Here is a 22,772-nt window from a genome sequence, read left to right on the forward strand (position 1 = left end):
CTTCCAGCCTCAGGTTCATTTCCCACCTCCTATCCCCATCCTGTCCATGTTCCTCCAGTGCAGTTTTGGCCATCAGTCCTCATCCCTTCCCCACATGACCTCTCTTTTCCCATTCTCTCAGACCTCCCTCACTGAAGCCACCCCTGATCTTGTGTCCTGTGGGAATGGGCTGTGTGGGGATGGATGATGACTAGGACAGATTTTTCCCTCTTTAGTGCTTTTCCTGGTATTAATTCCCACAGTGTACAGTGGAGTTCTGCCCCCCTCTGCTGGAAGAGCTCAGCACCTCCAGCTGAGCTCAGTACCCTCAAAATTCCTGAATTGGAAGGAACCCACAAGGATCCGTGAATCCAGCTCCTGGCCCTGCACAGAACACCCCCAAAACCCCATCAGGTGCCTGAGAGCATCGTCCAAATGCTTCTTGAACTCTGGCAGGGCTGGTGCAGCTCTTGCTGGTTTGTTCTGCAAGGATCAGGTTGCTCATGGCACTTTTGGCCATGTCCATAAACCATGAGAAGTCTAAACCTGATCACCTGTAGCTTCTCTACACTGTCACAGGTTGGGGTGGCATCGGAAGGATTTTTGTCACTGGTCTGTCCCCTCAATGCTTTTTCCCCCCACTTTTTTACTGATTCTGACAACAAAGGCAGAGTTCAGTTGTGGAACCAAATGGCACCTTCAAAAATTTCCTTCTCACTCTTGCTAAGAGTTTGTGGTTAAATGAGTTGCAGAGCTGGAGACTCCAAGGTCAGCAGCTCTCCTTGAGGCATCTTTGGCCTTCAGATCACCTCTGCCTCTCCAACCTGAGCTCAAAAAGGATCTCTGGGAGGCCCACTGGGCATTTATTCCCTGCTGTAAACAGAATTACTCCTTTTGTTTCTCCAGCTGACCCACCCTTTACCAGTCGCATCCCACCCTGGACTGTTTTCCTTCATTGGAGAAAGACCAGGCATGGAGCAGGGAATGGGGCTAAATCCATCTGAGTGCAAAGATTTTCTGGAAAAGGATCTGCAGAGGCAAAGTCCTTTAGCTGAACATCTTTGTGGCTAATCAATCTATTGCTAAAAATAAACATTTTAGTTTAAAACACTCTGAACTCTTTTCCCTGCTGTGTTCCCTGAATCCAGCCTGGATAACCCCTGGATGTTTTAGAGGTAATGAACCCAAGGAATTGAGAATGCATCAGATAACAAAGCCCCAGCTCCTGGATCTCTGCTGGGTGAGGGTGTTTATCACTCCCAAAGGCTCTTTGGTGGTCAAATGGAGCTGATTTGAGGTTTAATTTCTTTACCTCATCCTGTCTTGCCTCAGTTCTTCTGTGAATTTCTCTAACATGGGTAGGAATGTGATTGTCCTCATTTCAAAGATTCTTGTCTCAGCTGTACCCAACCAGAGCCCTGCAGGATCCACAGTCCCACAAAGGGCAGCTTCTCCCAACCTCACGGGCTACACCTGACTCAGTTTTAAGATCTGAACAACTCAGTGCATTTCATTTTTATGTCAACCACATGCTTTTGCTGAGAAAAAAGATTTCCATAAGCCAGGTAACCCCAAAAAACCCAGATTTTCAGAGGGTAGTAGATACTTGAGTCAGCCATGAACCAAGGAAGAAAGGGCAGAAAATGAGGCAGGAAGCAATTGAAGCAGATATTTCAAAGTTTTATTGTATAAATCTACAAAAGGCTTTGCTACAATAGCAAATCGAGTGTAGCACTATTCTACTGGCAGGCTCTAGTGGCTTGGTGTGATCTTGTAACTCCAACATGACACATGAGGAATAAACTGCCTGTTCCAGTCAGATCCAGGGCAGGTGATGTTGGCTTACAAAGACCTTTTGGCTTCAACCCCTACAACCTGCAGCGATTCAACACGTTTGCCTTTTGCACAAGGTTGCTTGAATTAATAGTATCTCTAGTAAAAATAAAACCTCTAAAGTAGTTTCATCGGTAAATGCAAAATCGCCTAAGGAGGAAAAAAAAAAATGAAGTGGTTGAAATCTGCTAAAATTCCAGAGGTACAACACATCCACACACTTCTCATTCACGTGACTCTGCCCCAGGAGAATAAACTACCAGTCCTTCCTGGAGAGGCTGGTAATAAAAACCAGGGTGCTACAAGTAAAGCTCCAATTTGCTGGGAGCAGCAATTGAAATCAAATCAGTCCAGGAAATTCAGTTCTGCACACTCCAAAAAGCCAGCTGAAAATGTAAAAAAACTCAGGACCAAATGACCAAGTAGCACAGACAGGCTTAATTCCCTAAAAAAGCAGAAAAAATAAAATGCCTATTGAGGCAGTCTAGTCCCTTGGAAGAGACTGTGAAAATAAGCACCTCAAAATTAAATATAATTTAGACCTTAAGATGATGCCCGGGAATCTGCCTTTACATGGTTTTATGGAATTTTCCAGTCCTGGACATTTTTGCTGAGCCTTGTTGGAATGTGCCTTATGTCCCTCTGGCTTGATTCAAATGCAACAAAACACCACAGAATTTAAGTAATGTGGATTTTTTTGCTCAACGCACACACACCCCCCACACCCACACGCACACCCACACCCACACCCACACACAGGACAGTTGGCTCTGGAAGAGAGAGGAACCAACTGGACCTCTTCGGCTGAGAGATGAACCAAAACTGTCTTGTCCAGCTCACTCGAGCTCTTTTTGGGCTCCCTGGGTCTGGATGGAAACAGTCACTCCAAAGCCAGCACAAGAACCCCGGTTCTTGCAGTAACTCTGGCCCATGCAGACCCAGAGAGCACCTGCTGTCTCACAAGGCTCCTTGCTGGCAAGACAGCTGGCCCACATGTGCAGGCTCCAACAGTTCAGACAAGCATCTGGACCGTGGGATGCTTCTCCAAACTCCGGGAGCCCTTTGAGGTTTGGAACTGATACCCGCATGAAAGGACTCAGGAGAGGTGAGTTACAGCACGGCCAGCAGGGAGGGTTCGTAGCCAAGGCAGGATCAGCCCCCTGGCAAAGTTAATCAGGAAAGTTTGTTTGTTTTTTTTTCAGTGAGGATCATTTCTTAATGAAGATTTCTTTAGGTGAGTCCCAGCGGCCCCAGACTGCAGAGGTGTGCAGAATCCTCTCCACAGACAGTCAGCATCCCTGCTGTCCCCAAAGCCTGGACTTGGTTCTTCTGTTCTGGCCTCTCTTTCCATTCTCAGCACTTGGAGTACCTGGACCAGCTCAGGCTTTTCCCTGGACCAGCTCAGGCTTTTCTTTGTCCTGCTGGAAGCAGCTTCCCAGTTTCATTCTGGCTCTCAGCACCTTGAATGTTTGCATTGCACTGCATGGGAGGCTCTTTGGTGCATGGTTTGCCTTCTGTCTTCCTGCAGCACTTTCTTCTCCCCTGGGAGAGCTCTTGGACACAGAGAAGGAATCTCAGCAACAGCAGCAGGGATTGCTGGAAAAGAAAAAAAAAAATGCACCAACTCCCATTAGATTTTTGAAGTGGAGAGAAAGGGGAAATTCTCAAGAGCTGGGATTAAATTTTGCTGTGCTTGCAGCCTGGAGGACCCACCGGGTGTTGGGGTTTAAGGATTTGCCTATGGTCCAGCCATGGGAAAGCCACAATGTGCAGACCCTGGAGCATCAATTACTGGGGCTGGTGCTTGGGTTCTGACACCAAGGAGATGAAATCCCACCTCTCAGGTGGTGCCAGGCTGCTGCAGCCCCTGGGACTGAGGTTTCAACACCAGCACAGCTATTTGCACTTGGGCTGTTCAATATCTCAGGTCAGAGCACTGGGGGGATTAAGGCAGACCCACAAGGCAATATGGGATGTAATTACCTGTGCCAGTCTTTCCTTCAGGTGGTGGATCTGGCTGTTGGTGGCTGAGGGTCCTGAGAGCAGGTCTGATGTTGAGGCCTTCGTTTTGCAGCTTTTTTCTGTGGCTTTCCTCCCAAATGCTGCATGCTGTGAAGTGATTCCTTCTCAGAGGAGGATCTGAGTGAGTCACTGGAAGCAAGAGGAGACAAAGCTTGTAATACACGGCCAGCTCATCCTCAGCACAGTGACTCCCACTCCCCCATCACTCAGCCCGGGTCATTAGTGAGAAATGCTCCCTTTCTCTGCACACAGAGCTGTTGACAAACTGGGAACGAGTGAGAGGAGAGCTCCCACCATTCCTGAGACCAGCTCCCAGCAAGGATGCAGAGCAGATGTGCAGCTCCTCTGGGCTGTGCATGGACCTGGGATGTGCTGCCTCAGGTGGGGACTCAAGCCCAGAGGCTCTCCATGAAGGACAAGGCAGGTTCTGGGGCTGGGCTAATTAAGAAGCTTCCCATTCTTTTGCCATATTAATCAGAAAGTGCAGGATACTGCCCTCTTTTGAAACTTTCCATTCCTGTATTTCCCTTTGGCTGGCTCTCCCTTCTCCTTTCTCCCAACCCCAATGCTTCATATCCCATTTCTGCTGAGTTTTTATCCCACTTTCTACTGGACATTCTATATGACCAGTTTAGCTCTGAGGAGAGAATGCCAGAGAGCTTCCTTACCTTCAGCCTCTTGGAAGGAGTCACAGCAAAGGCCTTCCGAGCCACCAGGGCCACACGTCACTGCTGTGGCGGTGCCAGGAGCATCCCAGGGTCACTCCTGCTGCTGCATCCCCGCTGTTTATTTGGTCTGGAGGTGGATGCAGATGATGCCCAAGATGTGTCCAGCCTCGGGAAGCTTTGGAGAGCCAAACTTCAGGAACGTCTTGCTTCTCTCAGTCCTGTCATCAAGCACTGGCCAAAGGTGAGTGCTGAGCGTTTCCTGTCTCAGCATGGAAGAAGTCACAAAGTCCAAGTCCATCTCCATCTGTGGCGAGATGTTGCAGGAATTCCTCTGTGAGCAGACAACACTCTGTCCTCAGGTGCTCCAGGACAGGGGTGCCAGGCTTTCCAGGAGCATTTGGAGTCTGTCTGTGTGAGCAGAAACTCCCTGCAGCGATGCACAGGCTAAAACTGTGCTGGGGCACACAGATCCTCTCTTCACTTCTTTTGGCTTTTACATGGCAAAAGCTCCTGTTGTCTCCACACATCAGCATGGACTCGATTTGCTGCTCTGGGGATATTTTGCTCTGAATTTAGGGTGTGTTTGTTTGTTTCATTCAAAGAATAAGGGTTTTTTTCCCTTCCCTCCTCCCCCAGTCTCTCTCGAAAGAGCTCTGGTGTCTCCTCTCTCTACCTTAAACACCCTCTTTTCTCTGAAAGGAAGGAGACTGCTCCTTCAATAAATGAGCTCAGAATTTAATTAGAAAATCTGTTTCCTGCTGAATGCACAGGATAATGTGCAGAGAAAGGATGAAATCTACCTCTGCACTGCAGTGGCCTTGAACTAGAGTGAGCAGAAACTAAGACAAGAAGTAAACCAGTAAGAGCCTCTTGAGAGGAAACACATTAAAGCAGGTATTAGGTGCAGTGAAATGAAAACCACAGAAAATAATCCAGATTCTTAAAGCTTTCAGTTCCTGAAATAATAGGATTTCTTTTTCTTCTTAAACCAAAAAATAATCAAAAAAATTACTTTAATCCTTTGGAGCAAGTAAGAGCAGGAGATTGCCAAGTGAACAGAAACCCAGAGGTTAATCAAAAACAGGCAAGGGTCAAAAAGAAAGCTGTCTCCCCAGGACAGGGCCACCCTCTCAGAGGAGGGAGGAGAGAAGGAAAAAGAGAGATCCAGATGGGTAGGAACCCTCCACCAACTGCTGCACTCGTGTGAAGTCCTTGAGAGCTGCCAGTGCCGAGCGGCCGCTTCACAAGTTGGGGATTGTCTCTAGTTTCTTGTCAGGGAATTCTCATAAAATTGGCTGTTCCCCGCAGTGGTGCCAGCAGGGTCCCCAGCACCACAGCATGGCACGGCCTGGGCAAGGGGGGCAGCCCCATCCTGGGGCGCCTCTCCCCCACCACCTCCCTCCCCCCAGGAGCAAAGCCAATCCCTCTGCTCTGGGCTGTTGGACTGAGCGCTCCTCAGGTCTCAGCCAGAACTTCCCTCCAAGGAGAAGCTTCCTAAATAAGCCCCCTTTCTCCCTTCCAATGAACCCAGACCCCCCTGAGGGGAGCTCATATGACAGTGGCTGGGGGGCTGGGGGGCTCTGGTTGAGTCCCGTTGCTCGGCACGGGACTGGCGGTGGTTGAGGGGGGCACGGTCTCCACGGAGTCTCCTGGCTGAACCTCAGGGGTCCTCTGTGGGCTGGGCTCCTCAGAGTGCTCCATGTTGCCTTGGACTTCCTTCCCCCTCTGGATCAGCTGCTCTAAGGTCTTGGGCAGGGGGTAGCTCAGGAAACGCTTCAGTTTGGGCTGGAGGGTGCCTACCACGTACTGGATGATCTCCTCCTCATCTGCATCCACATAGAGGGTCTGGTACAGGTCTCTCTTGCGCCAGAGGAACTGATCCAGGGGCTCGCCCTCTTTCTGGGGCAAATCCAGCTCCCTTTTGATGGCATCCCTAGTCAGAGTTCCCTCGCTGTACTGCAGGAACTCCTTCTTGAACTCGACCCAGTTTTTGACGGAGTCCTGCTTGTACTCCCACCACTTTTTAGCTGGGCCGTTCATGTGGTTTTGGATCTGAGACAGCCAATACTCCTCCGTTCCACCCACCTGCTTTAAGTATTCCTCCAAGTGGCTCAAGAACTCCCGGGGATCCTCAAACACCTGGGTCTCCACCGGGGAGGCTGGAGCATCCTCTGACACGGAGACCCACTGGTAGGAATCGTGGCCCTGGGGGATGCTAGGCACCTCCCCGGGAGGAGGGGTCAGGGCATACATCTGGCTCATGTCCAGGGCATAATCATAAATCTCCCCCTCACTTGGCCTTATCTCCGGGCCTCCCACCCCGACGGACACCGTCTGCTTGCCCTGCTCCCCAGGGCAGTATTTGCCTCCCATGGACTCCAGGCGGTCAGCCCACTTTTCCAGGCGGAAAAAGACCTCCTTCCAAACATTCATCTCCCTCTTGACCCACCTCTCCAGGTGGGCAATTGTCTCCTGGCATCTGATCAGGCAGGCCTTGATGGACTTCTTCCACCTCTGGTTTTCGGTTGGGACATGGTCCTCTAAGTTGTTCTCCAACTTCCCCACGGATTTCTGCAACCCCTTCAGCTCCCGCTCCACCTGCTTGGAGACCTCTGTCAGGAGGTGCCTGTGGGTCCTCCGGACATGCTCCAGCATTTCTGCCCTGCACTTCCCTATCTGCAGGATTACATTGGGCTTGTTGGCAACTCCACGGTGCCCCTGGAAGGAGTGGACGCCCGCGCTGGTGACATTGTCCAGCTGCATGGCTCCGACCGTGCGAGTGGCAAACACAGAAAGAACTGGGTTATAAGCCCCTGGCACTAAAGCTGGATCCCAAAAAACCCCACCACAACACTTCCTGAGAGACACACAGAGACTTCTAAACCCCCCTCCAAGGACTTTTGGACACAAACACAACCCAATCAGATATCACCGCAGAGCGAGCTGGTCGGTCCACGTGGATCCCAGAGAGAGTTGTAGGCAAATTTCTCCCGGTGCCAAGCTGGAAACGCCGGTCTCACGTGTTCAGGGGAGTCCCAGAGAGAACCAGGATCCTCCAGGAACAGAGAGAGAGAGGAGTTGGATAGGATGTCCAATCCCGCTGGGAATCTGGAACGCCGCAAAGTCCCCGCTGGAGAAAAATCACAAGAGATGCACAAAGAAGCTGCAGCAAAAATCCGGGTGATTTCTCCTCGGGCAAACTAGGTGAGTCGAAAACCGCTTTCACTGGAGATGCAAAGAGCTGCTTCTCCTCCCTGTCTGAACTGCCACTAGTCCAGGCTCCTCCATCTACTTATACTCCACGCAGCTCAACATGTGGGTGGTGCCCAGCCTCCTCCCGCACTCTCAGCGCAGCGTTCATTGGAGGAAAAGCGAAGCCGGTGTCTGTGGCAACCCAGATTTTGGCAGCCTCCCCTCGCTTGCCACCCCCTCTCTCACGCCCCCAGACTCGACGCGAGAAGCGCTTGAAAGGTGCTGGAGAGACAGTTGGAGAGATGGATGAGTAATCGCACCTTCCGCCTCTCGGAGCGCAGGAAAAACACTTATTCCTTCCACAACTCTTTACTCAGCAAGGTCATCATTAACATGCGTCCCCTGGCAGGGCTCGGGGAGGGCGGGATGAGGAGGAATCCGGTGTGTCAGACGCCCCCGCACACCCCCTGAGCTCACACACACACACACACACACAGGGTGAGCTCACTCCTCATGCAAATGCCTGGGAATGGTGGTAAATCAGCAGCAGGAAAAAAAAGAAAAAAAAAAAAAGAAAAAAAAAGGGAGAGAAGAGAAAGGAAAAGCAAAGGGCGGGGGGGGGAGGGGGATGCAGAGGGGGAAACACTCAAAGGAGCCACTTCAGCACAAATTGGAGCGCTCTGGACTTTCTCAGGCTTTGGTAGGTGGGAGTCATCCCCGCGGCTTAATTGCACCAGACCATCCACTATCTTGGGAATTTTGGGTGAGGGAGGGGGACGACATCCTGGCTTTTTTACACCGAATTAAATCCGCCCATCAAAAGCCTGTTCTGTACTTAGCTTTGAATCAGATGCTTAATCAGTGAGCCGGCCCACCAGCGCAGATGAAGCTACATTTGTTCTTCGCTCTTGACAAGGCAGGAAAAGCCAACCATAAAAGGAGTCTCCGGGTCTTACATAAACCAGAGATAAAGGATTCCCTAATCCGAGAGAGTTTCCCTGCCGGAACACCCTCGGGGAGGTGCTGAGGACATCTGGGGCCTTCTCGTCCCTTCCCAGTGCCAGTGGCCGGAGGCAGTGGGATGCTGATCCATCAGGATAATCCCAAAAGGGGGGTTTGAGCCTGTTGGCAGGTGGGGGGTGCCCTGCCTGTGCTCAGGATGGTGGGCAGGATGCCAGCAAGGCTTAAGGTGGGTCCTCGCTCCCAAAGCTCCTGGCTCGGTGTTTCCTGGTGGGAATTCAGCCATCCCAGAGGAGCAAAAAGAGGAGGAGGAGGAGGCAGAGGGTGTTTCAGTGAAGTCCTGCAGGAAGGAGGTCCCGGTGAGGTTAAAGCAGAATCACAAACTGGTGGTGGTTAAGTTGAAAGGTGTGAGGGGCAGGGGTCAGGATTTCCTGTTTTTCCCTCAAATCTGTGTGGTGCAGGAGGGTCCATGTCTGTTCCCTAGCAGGTGATGGCTCTCAGGGGACAAGAGGGTTGCTTAGGGCAGCAGCAACTGACCTAGAAGGGCTGCATGGTTTGGTTGAAGGGAGGGGAGGAAAAGAATAGCACAGTGAGAGGGGAAGGGGACAAAACCCTGAGGGTGTAACACAGAATTCCTAATCCAGCAACCCCTCCCAGTGCCACTTCTTCTGACTGCCCTCTGCCTTGCTTACTTCTCCCAATTTCACCCAGTTTTCCTAAGCAGAAGATTTTGGGGCAGCTGTGTTTGTGTTCAGGAAAAGTCAAACATCAATCACTTGAGGGGTTGGGAGAGATCTGGAGCCTTTTATGCTGTGGTCTAAGCGCCCCAGAATCTGCCTCAAACCTGCTCTGCCAGGAAGAGATAACATGGAATGGGAGAGACTCTGCAACCTTTGTACCTCTGGACTGGTGCAAAGATATCCCCCAGAGAGTTTTTTCACCCAGGAACCCCAGAAATGACAATATAAAGTGGCATTAACTCTCTGAAATTACCTGGGTTCAGCCTCTCCTTGTCCCATCAAATGCCAGAGTCTGGGATGAAATGGCTCCTAAACCTGCTCCAGTAAATGAGTCCCTTTCCAGGCCCTGCTGCCTCTCTTTGCTCCTCCCTTGCTTTTCAGCTGGGGAGGAATCCTGGATCTGAACGACCTCGTTTGACACTCAGCGCAGGATCTCAGGATTATTAAGGATGAAGGGGACTCAGGAGGTTTCTACCTCAACCTCCTACTCTGAGCTGAGTCAGCTGCTGGGTCAGCTGAGATGGTTTCAGACACTGAAAACTCCAGGGATGGCAACTGCTCGGAGGGAAAACATTTTTCCTTGTACCCAAACTGTGTCCTGTTGGAATTTGGACCTGCTGCCCCTTGTCCTCTTACCAGCCACCAGAAGATCCTGGTTCTATCTCCTTGATAACCCCCCCCCGCCAAAGACAGGACACTGCTGTTGGGTCCCCCAAATCCATCACTTCTCCAGTGTCTAATCCCACACCAGGCACCAGCTCTGGCCATCCCAATGGCCTGGACTCATTCCCTGTGATCAGTGTTGTGTATTAAGAGGCCCAAACTTGATTGCAGCAGCTAAATATGATCTAAAATGCTCTGACTGGAGGGGGATAATCACCTCCATGATCTCCTGGCTGTATTTATGCTCCCACAATCCAGGATAATTATTTTGCTACCAGGACACACCGCTGTATCATCCTCACCCTGCTGAGCACTCCCAGGTCCATTTCTCCCAGTCCCTTGCTGCCCAGGGACTCTTTTTCCCCCAGAAATTCCAGAATTAGCCCTTGCTGAACATCACCACGTTTCTCTTGGCTCTTCCCTCCAGCTTTTCCAGGTCTCTGGGTTAATCTCATTCAGCCTCTTTTCACAGAGCTCTCCCCCTAATCACTCTCCTCCTAATTTTGTGGAGGTGGTGGGGGAGGTGGGAGAAGCGAGGACGAATGGGGGTTTTCCTTCTGGACCTGCTGGGGAACTGAGTTGCTGATTAAGACATGTGTGATAAGCATTTTCTTTGTATTTCTAATTAAAGCGAGGTGCGTGGGAAGAAGAGGAGGAGAGAGGGGAGCCGGAAGCCAAGGGAGGAGGGAGATGTGGAACGAGGTGATGGAGAGAGGCAATTTGAGGCAGACAGGCAGATTCCAGGCACAGAGAGGCAGACAGGCATGGAAGGACAGGATCCGCGGATTGGGACAGGATGGGGAGGAGGCAGAAGTCTTCTGGGTGGGCACAGGGTGTCCAAGATAAAGAGAGGGGCAAGAAGAGCAGGAAGGAAAGTGGGAAGTGAGGATGAGGGCGAGAAGCTTGCTCCAAAAGAGCTCAGCTGAAGCAAGGGAAGGAGAGAAAATAGCAAAAAAGCCACATCTCATAGCTCAGCAGGGATGGTGTCAACGTGGGTTGTCTCCCTAGAGCTTCCTGGAGAGTTTTAAAGCACCAGGGGTTAGGATCAGATCCAAAAAAAAAAAAAATGAGGAGAGAGAAAGGGGAAAGCCAACAGACCAATTAAAGGCAGTAAAAGGAGCATGTGGCAGTGAGCAGCTACCGAGTCTTCCCCTGAGGGGAGTGGGACCAGAATAAAGGGACACTGAGTCACTGGCACCTTCCCTGGAGCTGTCACTGTCTGCTGAGGACACCAGAGCCTGGTGGCACTCACCCCTTGGCATCACTTCAGGCTGTGGGCTCTCTCTGCCTTAGAGCAAATGTGTTTGGTTTGGGGTTTTTTGGGGGGGTTGACAGGCCTTTGCCACCTCATCTGGATGAGTGTTCTGCCCAGAAACTCCTTATGGCAAGAGATGTCACTCCTTGGAGAGCAGCCTGAGCTGCGAGCCAGATGAACCTGGTGGGTGGGTGAGTGAGAAGGGAGAGATCCCGAGGGAAACTTGGGGAAGTTTCTGGTGCAGCTGATTTTGTGCTGCACACGCTCTGAGGAGCTCTGGTGGATGCTGAAGTGCCCTCCTGTGCTGCCAGGGTCCCTCCCCAGTTGTGCACTGAGATGTTCATTGTGTTCCTCCTTGGAATCGCTGTCTGGAGGAGCCTTTCTTTCACCCAGGACTCTTTGAAGCACCTGAAATTGGAAGCCTGAAGCCATGTGGGCAATTCATCCCATATTCTTGCAGGAACTAATATCTTCTAGTGGTGAACAAGGGATTTTCTGCATTATCCTATATTCCCTGTGCTAGAATTTTCTCTTTCCCTTCCATAATTGCTTCCTCTTTCTAGAAGAAAAAAGAAGAAAATAAGAAACCACATTTTCCCCCCATCTGCCTCCACATCCTTTCAATCCCTAATAATTCTCCTACAGCTCACCAGACAAAGCTGCCCAGTCATTTGTTTGGTAGCAAAACCCTCAGAAGGAAATAAAATTAAGAAGGAACCAAAGTGTTGGGCTTTTAAACTCGCAGGGAACGAAAGAGGGAAAAGAATAGCACACTTAATTTGCACCATACATTTCTATTCATCCATCTCCAGCCCTGGAACACTTTATTGCACTGGAGCTGGCACTCACAATGCAGAGTTTTGCTTTTAAAACACGGGCTCACACGTCAGTAGGTCCTTTGTTCCCGGCCACCCATTGTCCCCCAGGCCCACGTCACTTACTAGGAGGGTGTGGAAGCAACTGGGAATCTGAGGGCATCCAGCTATCAATATTACCCCATAATGATGATTGTTATTAGTGCCACTCCTTCTGGTGCAGAATTCTCTCTGTAATTCCTTTTCATCTGGAAAGCCCTACTTTGAGAGGGACGATAAAGTGCTTTGTTTTCCAACTAAAAATATCTCCCCCGTGTTTTGTAATTCTCCCCTCTTCTTATTTAATGAGATGTTTGTTATTTTGGTTTCCTTGCTGGGCAGAGGAAATGTTAATGAGTCTCTTCTTGTGCTGCTTTTTTGCCTCCTCAAGCCTGCCTGAGGCTAAAAGCAAGGAAGACAAAGGAGGTATCAGCATTTTTCACACTCTGGCATTGGCTGTTATGACCCTCCCGAGGTCAACACAAATAGAAAGACATCTCCAAATAAACTTCATTTTCCTCCCCTGCACAGCCCTGACAAGCTGGAAAAACACATTTGTCGCCCTGTCAAAGGGCCTGGTTCACAACTGGTTTGTGACATTTCTTCTGCCACGTTTTACAGCTGAGTCTGGCCCACTTTGGGCCTCACACTTGACTCCTCGCCCACCTGCCCCCCTTCAGGGTGTCCCTCTAAGTGCTCCAGTAAAAGTTTCTGATTTTAATGCTTTTTTTTTTTTTACTCCTCCTCAGCAGCAAACACTGCAAATCACAGGTCTGCTAAAAAAAGGGAGAGCACTGGGGTGGCTGTGAGGAGCAGACCTGGTTCCTCTGCTGGTGTGGCTTGGCTGACAGAGTCCCACCAGGCCAGGAGAGCTCTGCTCCCTCTGCTCCTCATCCTCTGCCATTTATCCCAAGGAGATTTGCAGATAATTTGTGGCCCATGGAGCCAGTCCCCTCTTCCCCTGCATCCCATTTCAATCCGGGCTTCACACCAAGGCCCTGTGAGAGGAGGGGTGGTGGTGGTGATGGTGGAGCCCTGGGATGTCACAGCCACATGGAGAAAATGGGGCATGGTCCTTGCTGGGGGCATCAAATCCTACCCTTGATGATGATGATTCCTGTGGTGGCCAAGGGAAGCTGTGCAGCCACAGGATTTTGGCTGTACCAGCTGCTCAGGTGATGAGGAGTGAGGGGCTCAGGCTGATCCAGACCTTTCCTGCTCCTGCTCATCCTGCTGTTCTCATGTTAAGTATCTCTTTCACTTTTCTCAGCAGCTACCTGGATTTTTCTCCTGGACCAAAGCACATGGGGAGGACTCTAGGGGTGCTGGGAGCCTCATTTTCCATCAGTGAAGTTAGACTGGCTCATGGGAAGATTTCCGTCTTCAGGCTCCCTGCTGTGGGCTGTGGGGAGGATGGGGAAATGGGATTGTCCTGTGGCCATAACAGAAAATCCTGCCCTGTGGGTGGTGAACAGCAAGACCCGATTCCATGGAGAATCCACCACAGCTCCTCTTCCACATCAAATTACAGAGCCCTGCCTCTCCTGTGAGTGGCAGCACCTCTGCTTCCATGAGGGAATACACCTGGGGAAGCTAAGGAATGCTCAGCACCTCTGCTTCCATGAGGGAATACACCTGAGGAAGCTTAGGAATGCTCAGGGAAGGCTTTGCATGTGGTACTGCAGGTGTCCTCCAAGGCATCATCCAGACATTTTCCTCCCTGCCTGAACCACTGATCAGATACTGCCTTGCTGAATGGATGGATGGTTTTTCTCTCTCCAGGAACACCTAAACCCTCACCCCCTAAATGTTTTATTTTCCCTCATTCAGGCTGAAATCCCAAAGCATTTCCAAATCTGTCCAGGATTTGGCCACAGAGGTGTCCTTGGGCAACACCTCAGACAGGTTTAAAGCCATGCTCTGCCTAATTTGGTACCAGGGTTTCAACCCAAGCATCCTCAGTGATGGGACATTCCTAAGAAAGCACCTCAGTGCTTTATTATAACTCATTTTATGGGCATGGTTTGTACCTATCTCTGAACAGGGATGTCTGTCTGTCTGTCTGTCTGCATTGGGCTCCATTGGGGCATTCCAAGGGACACCAAGGGGACATGAAGCCTTTCCATGATCACAGCAGGACACAAGGCTGCTGTTCCCAGCCCAATCTGTGTCCCCAGAGCTCTGTCAGCTCCCTGCCCTCACAGCCATCACCACCCTGAGGACACAAACTAGGCCGCTGCTCTCCTCTTTTTAGCATTTCTGCCACCAAGTCGTGACTCAATTTACCTTTTTTCCACCTTTCCATATTGCTTCTCCTTCTTCTAAGCTGTTTCCCCTGGTTTTGTCCCCACCAAGCATCTCTGTTAACAAAAGATTTCCTCTAAGCATCCTCGCTAATCTTGTTTATCCACAGGGAGCCACAGCTGGAGTCAGTGCAGAAATTGTCCCCTTGTCCCAAGAAAACAACAGAGCACCTGCAAAGAGGATCCTGCATCGCTGGGAACAGCAGGGGTGATGCCAGGTCACTTCTGGAATAAAGGGAGCCTCATTCAGCACATCCTCATCCCAGCCCGATTCTACCAGCGTTCCCATTTCCTTTATTTAAGTACCTGTAAATGAGAGATGGGTAATTAGGGCCAGCAGGGAAGCTTGAGGGAAACAGAATAACGTGAGAAGCAAGCAGCAGACTGTGCTAATTTCTTCCTTCCAAATCTAGGAGGCCCCAGACGTCACTAAAAGCTTTATTAAAACAGAGGTGGGAGGAGCTGGGGAGTGAGTTGCTGTGGAAAGATTTTTCAGGAGTTCCTTGCCCCAAAAACCCCTCACAACTCCTCAGCACATCACTTCCCCAGCACTGAACACAACTCCTTGGTGGTCTCAGGCTGGAGGTCACAGAATCCTAGAAAGGTTTGGGTTGGAAGGGACCTTTGCCTTTTCCATGGGCACATTCCATTAGTCCAGGTTGTTCCAAGCCCCATCCAACCTGGCCTTGAACACTTCCAGGAATGGGACATCCACAGGATTAGAAGCATAAGCTTGGGACAGGAGTGATCCTGGCACCAATCTGTTCCTTGTCCCCACAAGATCACAGGAATTTATTCCATCTCCCTTCTCCTCAGGTTATCTTTCAAGAGGGTTGGTTCATATCTAGAGAAAAAAATAAAAGCTGCTGATGGAAATTTTTGTCCCTGTATATCTGTTGAATCTTAGCAAGACCAAAAGGGGAGGGAATAATAAAGAAAACAAGGAGGGGGGGAGGGAGGGAAAAAAGGGAAAGAGAGAGAGAGAAAAAAAAAGAGGGGAATTAAAAAAAAAAGGAAGAAAATAGGGGAAAAAAGGAAAAAAAATCTAACAGTATAGTGACAGCCAGAGTTACTTGAGCCTGATTTTAGTGACAGATCCCTAAGGATTGCAGAATTTTTTGTTCGTGTCCCTCAGAAATGAACAAAAATGGGATGATCCCGCTGTAGGGCAGCACTCGGGATGGGATGGGCAGCACTCCCCTGGTGCTCTGCTCCTGCTCCCAGCCTGGCGGATGCCGGGGAGGCGCTGGCAGCTCGCTCCCAGCACAATGGGATCGAGCTCTCCATGGATCCCCGCAGGAATGCTGCGACAGAGAAAGGGAATTTGGGGGAGAGGGGAGTGGGGGATGCAGGGTAATTCTTACAGCCCTGCCAACCCTTCCCTGCCCATCGCTGCCCTCTCTCCCCTCTCACACAGAGCGCTGACCTCCCCGGAGGAGCCTCAGCCCCCGCTGCGGGGGGAGGATGCGCTATCCTGGATTTCCCACCTCTCTCCCCCTTTTTTCTTCTTTTTTGTTTTTTTTTCTTTTTTTTTTTTTTTTTTTTCGTTTTCCAGCAGGGGCGGGAGGGAGGGGAGGGCGAGGCGAAGCGGCAGCTCGGCGTTAATGGGTTCCTTGAGGAGAAGCCGAGGGTAGCGCATCCATCCCTGCAGGTACCTGGAGAGCCATGAGCCATCCCGGGATGAGACACCGGCGGTGGGCGGGAGTGCGGGGGAGAAGGGGGGGAGTGGGAGAGGGGCAGACAAAAGGGATGAGTTCTGTGTGTGTGTGTGTGTGTGTGTGTGTGTGTGTGTGTGTGTTTGTGTGCAGGGGGATCTGCCGCACGCTCCTGCCTTTCTTCCACCTGCCTGCCAACACCCAGATGCCGGCTGAGCTTTCCAGGGGGGGCGAAAATGAGCCACGGCAGCACCCCCAAGGCATTGCTAAAATAGGGAGTCTGTGGGCACGGCTCCCCCCAAATGTGGTGCCTACTCTGGGGGGGTTAGAGCCAGGTTTTCTCCTCTTTTAGAGATGCATCAGAGAGGGGGAGAGAGTCCCTGCAGTGCTGCTTTGCTGGGAACCAGGAAGGCTCTCTGAAGGGATCATACCATCCTAGAATCCTAGGATTTGAGGTTGGAATTGACATAAAAATAATCCCATTCCAACCCCCTGCCATGGGCAGGGACACCTTGCTCTAGACCAGGCTGCTCAGAGCAATGTTTGGTGAGATTGTTGATGGAGGGGGAAACCCTAAGATTTGGAGTTTTACGGCCTCCACAATGCACACAGGCAGATCCTTCCTTCCCATCCACTGCTGGTTCTCCAAAATCCTTCAACTCCCTCCCCAGGTTCTGTGAGGGTGACACAATCTCGCCAGGGTACCCCCAGGTTTCTGTCAATGGTCGTGCAGGAATTGTACTGAACATGAAATCTCTACTCAAAGCTCGAGTTTAAGTGGGGATGAGGAGGTGAAGCTTGTATTAAAATCATGATTGACACTTACATAGAATCATGGAATTGTTACTGTTGGAAAATCCCTCTAAGATCACTGGCACAGGTTGTCCAGAGAAGCTGTGGCTGCCCCACCCCTGGAATTGTCCAAGGCCAGGTTGGATGGGGCTTGGAGCAACCTGGGATAGTGGAAGGTGTCCCTGTCCATGGGAGGGGATGGAACTGGATGATCTTTGAGGTCCTTTCCAACCCAAACCATTCCATGATCATCAGCAATCCAATTCAATGATCACCAAGTCCAGCTATGAAGCCAGCACCACCACTGTGTTCACCACTAAACCATGTCCTCAAATCATTAAAAATTAGTCTGGTTTTGTCCAAAACAGACATGGGATAGGGTTCCCTTCCCAGGAATTTTGGGAAACCATGTTCAGAGCACGTCTGTTTTAACTGGGACACGAATTGTGATTTCTTCACAGCTGAAGAATTCTGACCCCCCCCCATCCGCAAGTACCCAACCTCTGCAAGAGCTTTGCATTTTGGATAATAATAAACATCCATCAGGCCAGATCAAGGTTTGACTGTCTTAAATCTTGGAATACACGCCCCAGACACTGCATCCCAGATGTCACAGGAAAGCCAACACCAGAGAATTGTTTAGGTGGGAGAACACCTCTATGCTCATGAAGCCCCACCATTAAACCAGCCCTGCCAATGTCCCCAAGTGCCACATCTGCACATCTGTTAAATCTCTCCAGGGGTGGGGACTCCATGACTGCCATGGACAGCCTGCTCCAACATCCATTTCCCTGACTGTGCACATTTGGTCATGCAGAACACACAGAGATGCCACCAGGAGTGACCAAGCCTTGCTCTGACCCATAAGTGTCCACCCAAGGCACAGAGGTCCAGACCAAGAAGGGACCTGAGCTCACCACATCCAGACAGAGCACCCCTAAGAGCACCTTATTTCCTTTCTCAGCCCAAAAACCAGAGGGTTTCCCCTCAGGCTGTTGGGTCTGGATGAATTTGTGGTTTGCACTGAGGTCTTGTGGGTTTAGGGGAGACCCCTGAGGGTCAAAAAGCAATTACCCAAAAGCTTCCAGGTAGGGTCCTGCCTGATTTCTGAAAGGACACCCCCTTCTCCTTAATTTGGGCACTGAATGACCAGCATGGAACTTTCTTCCTCCTCTCCTCTTCCCAAGTACTTGTACAAGATTGCCTGTGACATTTAGAGCAGCTAAAATTATCTCAATTAAATATCTCCACCGTTTTCCCTTTGTTCTCTTTTCCTTTCTAGCTCTTTCCTTCCAGACAGCTGGAACATGTTCTTTAGACACTCTTTAAGACAAAAGGAAAAAAAATAAAAACCCTCCCTACCCCAAACACCCAACAACTAAATCTCATGTAGCTTCAGCCCAGCTTTTTTTAGAAACACAGTTGAAGTAAATGTTGTGAAGTATATTTTATGTTGCTCCAGGATTCATCCATTGCAGACTGGAGGGTGTCCAACAAAGTAATTCCTTTGTGGATTGCAGGTCTGGCGGAGGTGTGGAAGAAAGGGATAAAGGGTTGTGCACTGATTTTTGGGGGATACTTGGTATACCATGAGATAAAACTCAACATTGTTGGCCTCTGTGATGTTCCCCCCTCTTGCCCACATGTTCATCCTGACAACACCTGGCCCTGTTGACTGACCTTTCATCTTTACAAATTCCCTGCCAATCTGTTCTGGGAGTGAAAATTCCTTCCCAGCATGAAATTTGGCAGCTGCCTCATCCCTGTGCCTGAAGCATGAATCACCAGAGTTAAGTAACAAACCCGTTTATACATCAAGACACAATCACTGTCCAAGCCATCATTCTGTGCTTTTCAATGTGAAGCCCATTATTTGTACATTCTGTTTATATTCATCTTTCCCCCCCCCTTTTCTTCCATTATTTTTTCCCCCTGTACCTTCTGGATGTTTTGCAAAACAATGAAAAACTTCAGAGGGAGGCTGGGATGTTAAGCAGAGGCAGAAAATATCTCCCAGCCCCCAGGAATGGTTGTTTACTATTAATTTTAGGAGTTTCTGGGAAATCTCTCAGGGAACTTCACCAAAGAATGTTTGGCAAGAACAATTGGTTCCCTAATGAGGTTCAGAGCCACCTGGTTTGTGTATTAATATCTTATAAATATATTTACACACCCCTACACACTTTAAAACACCTGTTATTTTTTACAAATATTTTCTTGGTGCTGCTCTTCCGTCTTTTTAGCACCTATTTAATTCCTCTGGTCTACTGACAGTTATTAAATAAATGATTCCAGAGTGTGTTTGGTTTATTCTGCTGAAAATGAAGTTTTGCTGGGTTGACATGGCAGTGGGTGATCCATATTGGAAGGAAGACGTGGGGAAGGCTCAGGCACTGAGAGTTTGTGGGGGCAGAGCAGGATCTGCCAGTGTTATTAAGGCTGGGGAAAGCAGCAGGGCTTGAGCTGAACTGCAGCACTGCAATATTCAGGAGCTGGCACAAAATGAATTTAGGGCAAGGCTTGTGTCTCCCAGTACTTGCTCCGAGACTTTCAGACGAGGTTTCTCCTGCTGCCTGGTCAGCTGTGTCCATGCAGGACACAACCATGGACATGGACATTGCCCTCTTTTTTCCACACAGAGCTCAGGTGCCCTCATCCAGCTCAGAAAGTTCTGCCTTAAATACATTCCTCTGTCTGAAATTACGATTTGGTGAACACAGACCTCTGCTTTTCCAAATTTTCTCTTCCACTCTGAGTGAAATGCATCCAAGAATGCTGTCCAGAGAAGCTGGGGCTGTCCATCCCTGGAAGTGTTCAAGGTTGGGCAGGGCTTGGAGCAACCTGGGATAATTGAAGACCCATGGCAAGGAGATGGGAATGAGATAATTTTAAGGTCCCTTCCAACCCAAACCATCCAAAAATTCTAAGATCTCTCAGGTCTCTCCCTTTGGGAACTACAAAACACTAAAACATTTTTTTTTCTCAGAAAAAAAAAAAAGGGGGGTTTAAACTTGGGAACAACTTAAATCCCAGGTCTGGGTTTTGTTCTCACTGGGCCTCCCTAGCAGTGAGTTTGTGGATACTTCACCACAGGGCAGATTGCAAATACTCACCCAGGCCCAGATTATTTCTGCATTCCTCCATCCAAGCTCTGTGTTTACAGCACAGGGATACTGCACCTCAGGACAGCACAGCTGTTATTCATAGCCTGAATTCCTAACTTTAAAAAGAAAAAAACAAAAATTTAAGAACCCCTAGTGCCACCCCCCCTGAATGATGGACTGACAATCTCAGCATCTTTTAGACATCAGACTTCAGGAGGGAGAGGAAATGGCTGTGTGACTGGCAGAGTTTGGCAGCTGGGCTTCATTAACTCTGTTTTTCAAAGCTGCATTTGTGTCTCCAGCATAACAATGATGTTATCCCAGGCCTCATCTTCCATCCCCTCACAGCCATTGTGGTGGGAAGCACCCCCAGTGCCCTTTGGGCCATTTTCTCTTTCTTTCCCTAACATATTAAACTGCCATCAAAGAAGAGTTTTGCAAATATGGTTTGTTGCTTATTGGTGCCTTACACTTCAGAGGTGCTGCCACTGTTGCATGTTTGGTACAGTTTTATTTTCAAGCAGTCCATTTTCCCCTAATGGGCTCACTTGGGGGTCTGTTCAACCAGAGGGGAAAATGGAGCTGAGCAAACTTCCTGCTGAGAGACCTTTACAAGCCTTAAGAAACCTTTCTCAGAAACAGGAGTTCCACATTCCTAATGAGATCATTTTCATAAAAGTCTGGGGAGAGAGCAGAAAGAGAAAATAGTGACAGCAAAATAGCTATAATCACCAAAAATGATTTTCAAGTAAACCAAGAGCCCTCTTGGTGTAATGAGACAGAAAAATTTCAAGAAGCCTAAAGGAAGAACATGTGTTTTTTATGACACATCAGAGCCAAGTCAGGGGGGTAAAAAGCAATCATATACCAACCCTGCAGCTGGATGTCACTCCCCTGGTACAGAGTTGAGGAAAGAGAGAGGAAATGGGACAAAATCCCATCAGGGGCAGAGTTTGGTGCCAGGATGTCTGCAGGAAAAACTAACAAGGGTGACAAATTTGGTGGGCTGGGTGAAAAAGGTCACCTCTCTGTGCCTCCTTCTGGGTGATGCCCTTGCCCAAACTAAAAAGAGTGAATTCCACAAGAGATGGTGAATCCAGACTGGAACACAAAGGCCAGCACAGCTCTGGGTGGGGGCAGGGAGGTTGGGATAATTTGGTGGTAACTCTCAGCAAATCATGGAATCACAGAATGGCTTGGAAATGGGTTGGAAAGGACCTTAAGGATCATCCAGTTCCAACACTCCTGCCATGGGTAGGGACAACTTCCACTATCCCAGATCGCTCCAAGCCCTGTCCAACCTGGACTTGGACACTTCCAGGGATGGAGCAGCCACAGCTTCTCTGGGCAACCTGTGCCAGGGCCTCACCTCCCTCACAGGAAGAATTTTTTCCTAATCTCTAATCTAAATTTACTCTTCTTCATCTTAGAGCCATTCCCCCTTTTCCTCTCACTCCAGGCCCTTGTTTCTGTGGGCTCCTGTCAGGTACTGGAAGGCCACAATCAGGTTCCTCTTCTCCAGGCTGAACATTCCCAATTCTGTCATTTTTTTCCTCACAGCAGAGGTGGTCCATCCCTCTCATCACCTTGGTGCCTCTTCTGGACTCCTCCAACATCTCCATGTCCTTTATGTGCTGGATGCAACATTCCAGGTGGGATCCCTCCAGGCTGGAGCAGAGGGACAAAATCCCCTTCCTCACTTGCTGCCTGCAGTTCTTTGGATGCAGCCCAGGAAAATCAGCTTTCTGACTGGAAATGTAATTATGGATGTAATTCCACAACCTTTGAAAGATTCTTCTGCCTGATGGCAGATGGATATATGAGAAAGCACAGGCAGATCAGGCCGGAGTGGTAGGAAAACTGGGAACAAAAGGGAGGAGGAGAAGCAGGGACAGAGGGATGGCCTGTCATCTGTTTGTCATGGCCAGAGCCTGAGCCACCCGCGTGGGAGTGGTGATTAAACACTTGGCTGGTGGCATGAAATGACACATCCAGCACGGCTCTGCACAAGGTGCCAGCAGGGTTTCACAGGCTGACACCATCCTGTGGCTCCAGAAGCCGGAGCATGAGGACAAGGAGGTGCCAGAGGAGATGTACAGAAGAACATCCAGCTCCAAACCCAGCCTGCAACATTTTCCATGAGTTAGTGCCTAAAAAAGGAAAAACAGCAGGGTGTTATATCACCAGATGCTCTGCTGATCTCCAGAGATTTGTGGCTCAGGTCCTGCATGAAGCAAAGCAGGAATTTCTATATTTTTATGTTCTTTGCAGAGTTTTTTTTTTTCCTCCATAAATCTTCCTGGTCATCTTTTAAATATTTTTACAGTTTGGGGATCTATAATGGCAGAGATTTGCACAGATAACCAGACACTGTGTGAGGAAATGTCTTCTTTTTCTTTGTTCCAAGCTTGGAACTCGCTCTTTTCCAATGATAACCTTTAGCTCCTGCATCAGAAGAATCAATTAGCCACAAACCCATAATGATTTATCTCTAGATTCTAAAATACCATTTCTTTCTTTAGGTCCTATAATATCCTTCCCTTTTTTTTTTTTTTTTTGTTGATTGGATAAACAAGGTTTACACAGCAACTCCCTGTGCAGAAGGCACCTTATTAAGGGCTTTTTGTCACATCCTTCATGGGATGAAGGTACCAAAAAAACACCCCAAAGAGTAATCAAGATGTGAATGACACAATAGTTTTTTTTTTCCAGGGGGAATGGCACAGTGGAGAGAGGACAAGAGGAGATATCC

At 49.4% G+C, this 22,772-nt stretch overlaps 1 protein-coding gene across 1 annotated transcript; it reads right to left on the reverse strand.

Moving 5' to 3' along the window:
- Nucleotides 1–1,638: 1,638 nt before the first annotated feature.
- ARC (activity regulated cytoskeleton associated protein) lies at nt 1,639–7,747 on the reverse strand. The gene is made up of 3 exons (XM_066566980.1): nt 4,503–7,747; nt 3,796–3,963; nt 1,639–3,408 (listed from the first exon to the last, which is right to left on the reverse strand). Exon 1 carries the CDS (start codon nt 7,263–7,265, stop codon nt 6,051–6,053), a length of 1,215 nt encoding a protein of 404 aa, XP_066423077.1. The 5' UTR covers nt 7,266–7,747; the 3' UTR covers nt 1,639–3,408; nt 3,796–3,963; nt 4,503–6,050.
- Between the last annotated feature and the right edge of the window lie 15,025 nt (nt 7,748–22,772).

The sequence above is a fragment of the Molothrus aeneus genome, chromosome 1, assembly GCF_037042795.1.
Source record: "Molothrus aeneus isolate 106 chromosome 1, BPBGC_Maene_1.0, whole genome shotgun sequence".
Classification (NCBI taxonomy): domain Eukaryota; kingdom Metazoa; phylum Chordata; class Aves; order Passeriformes; family Icteridae; genus Molothrus; species Molothrus aeneus.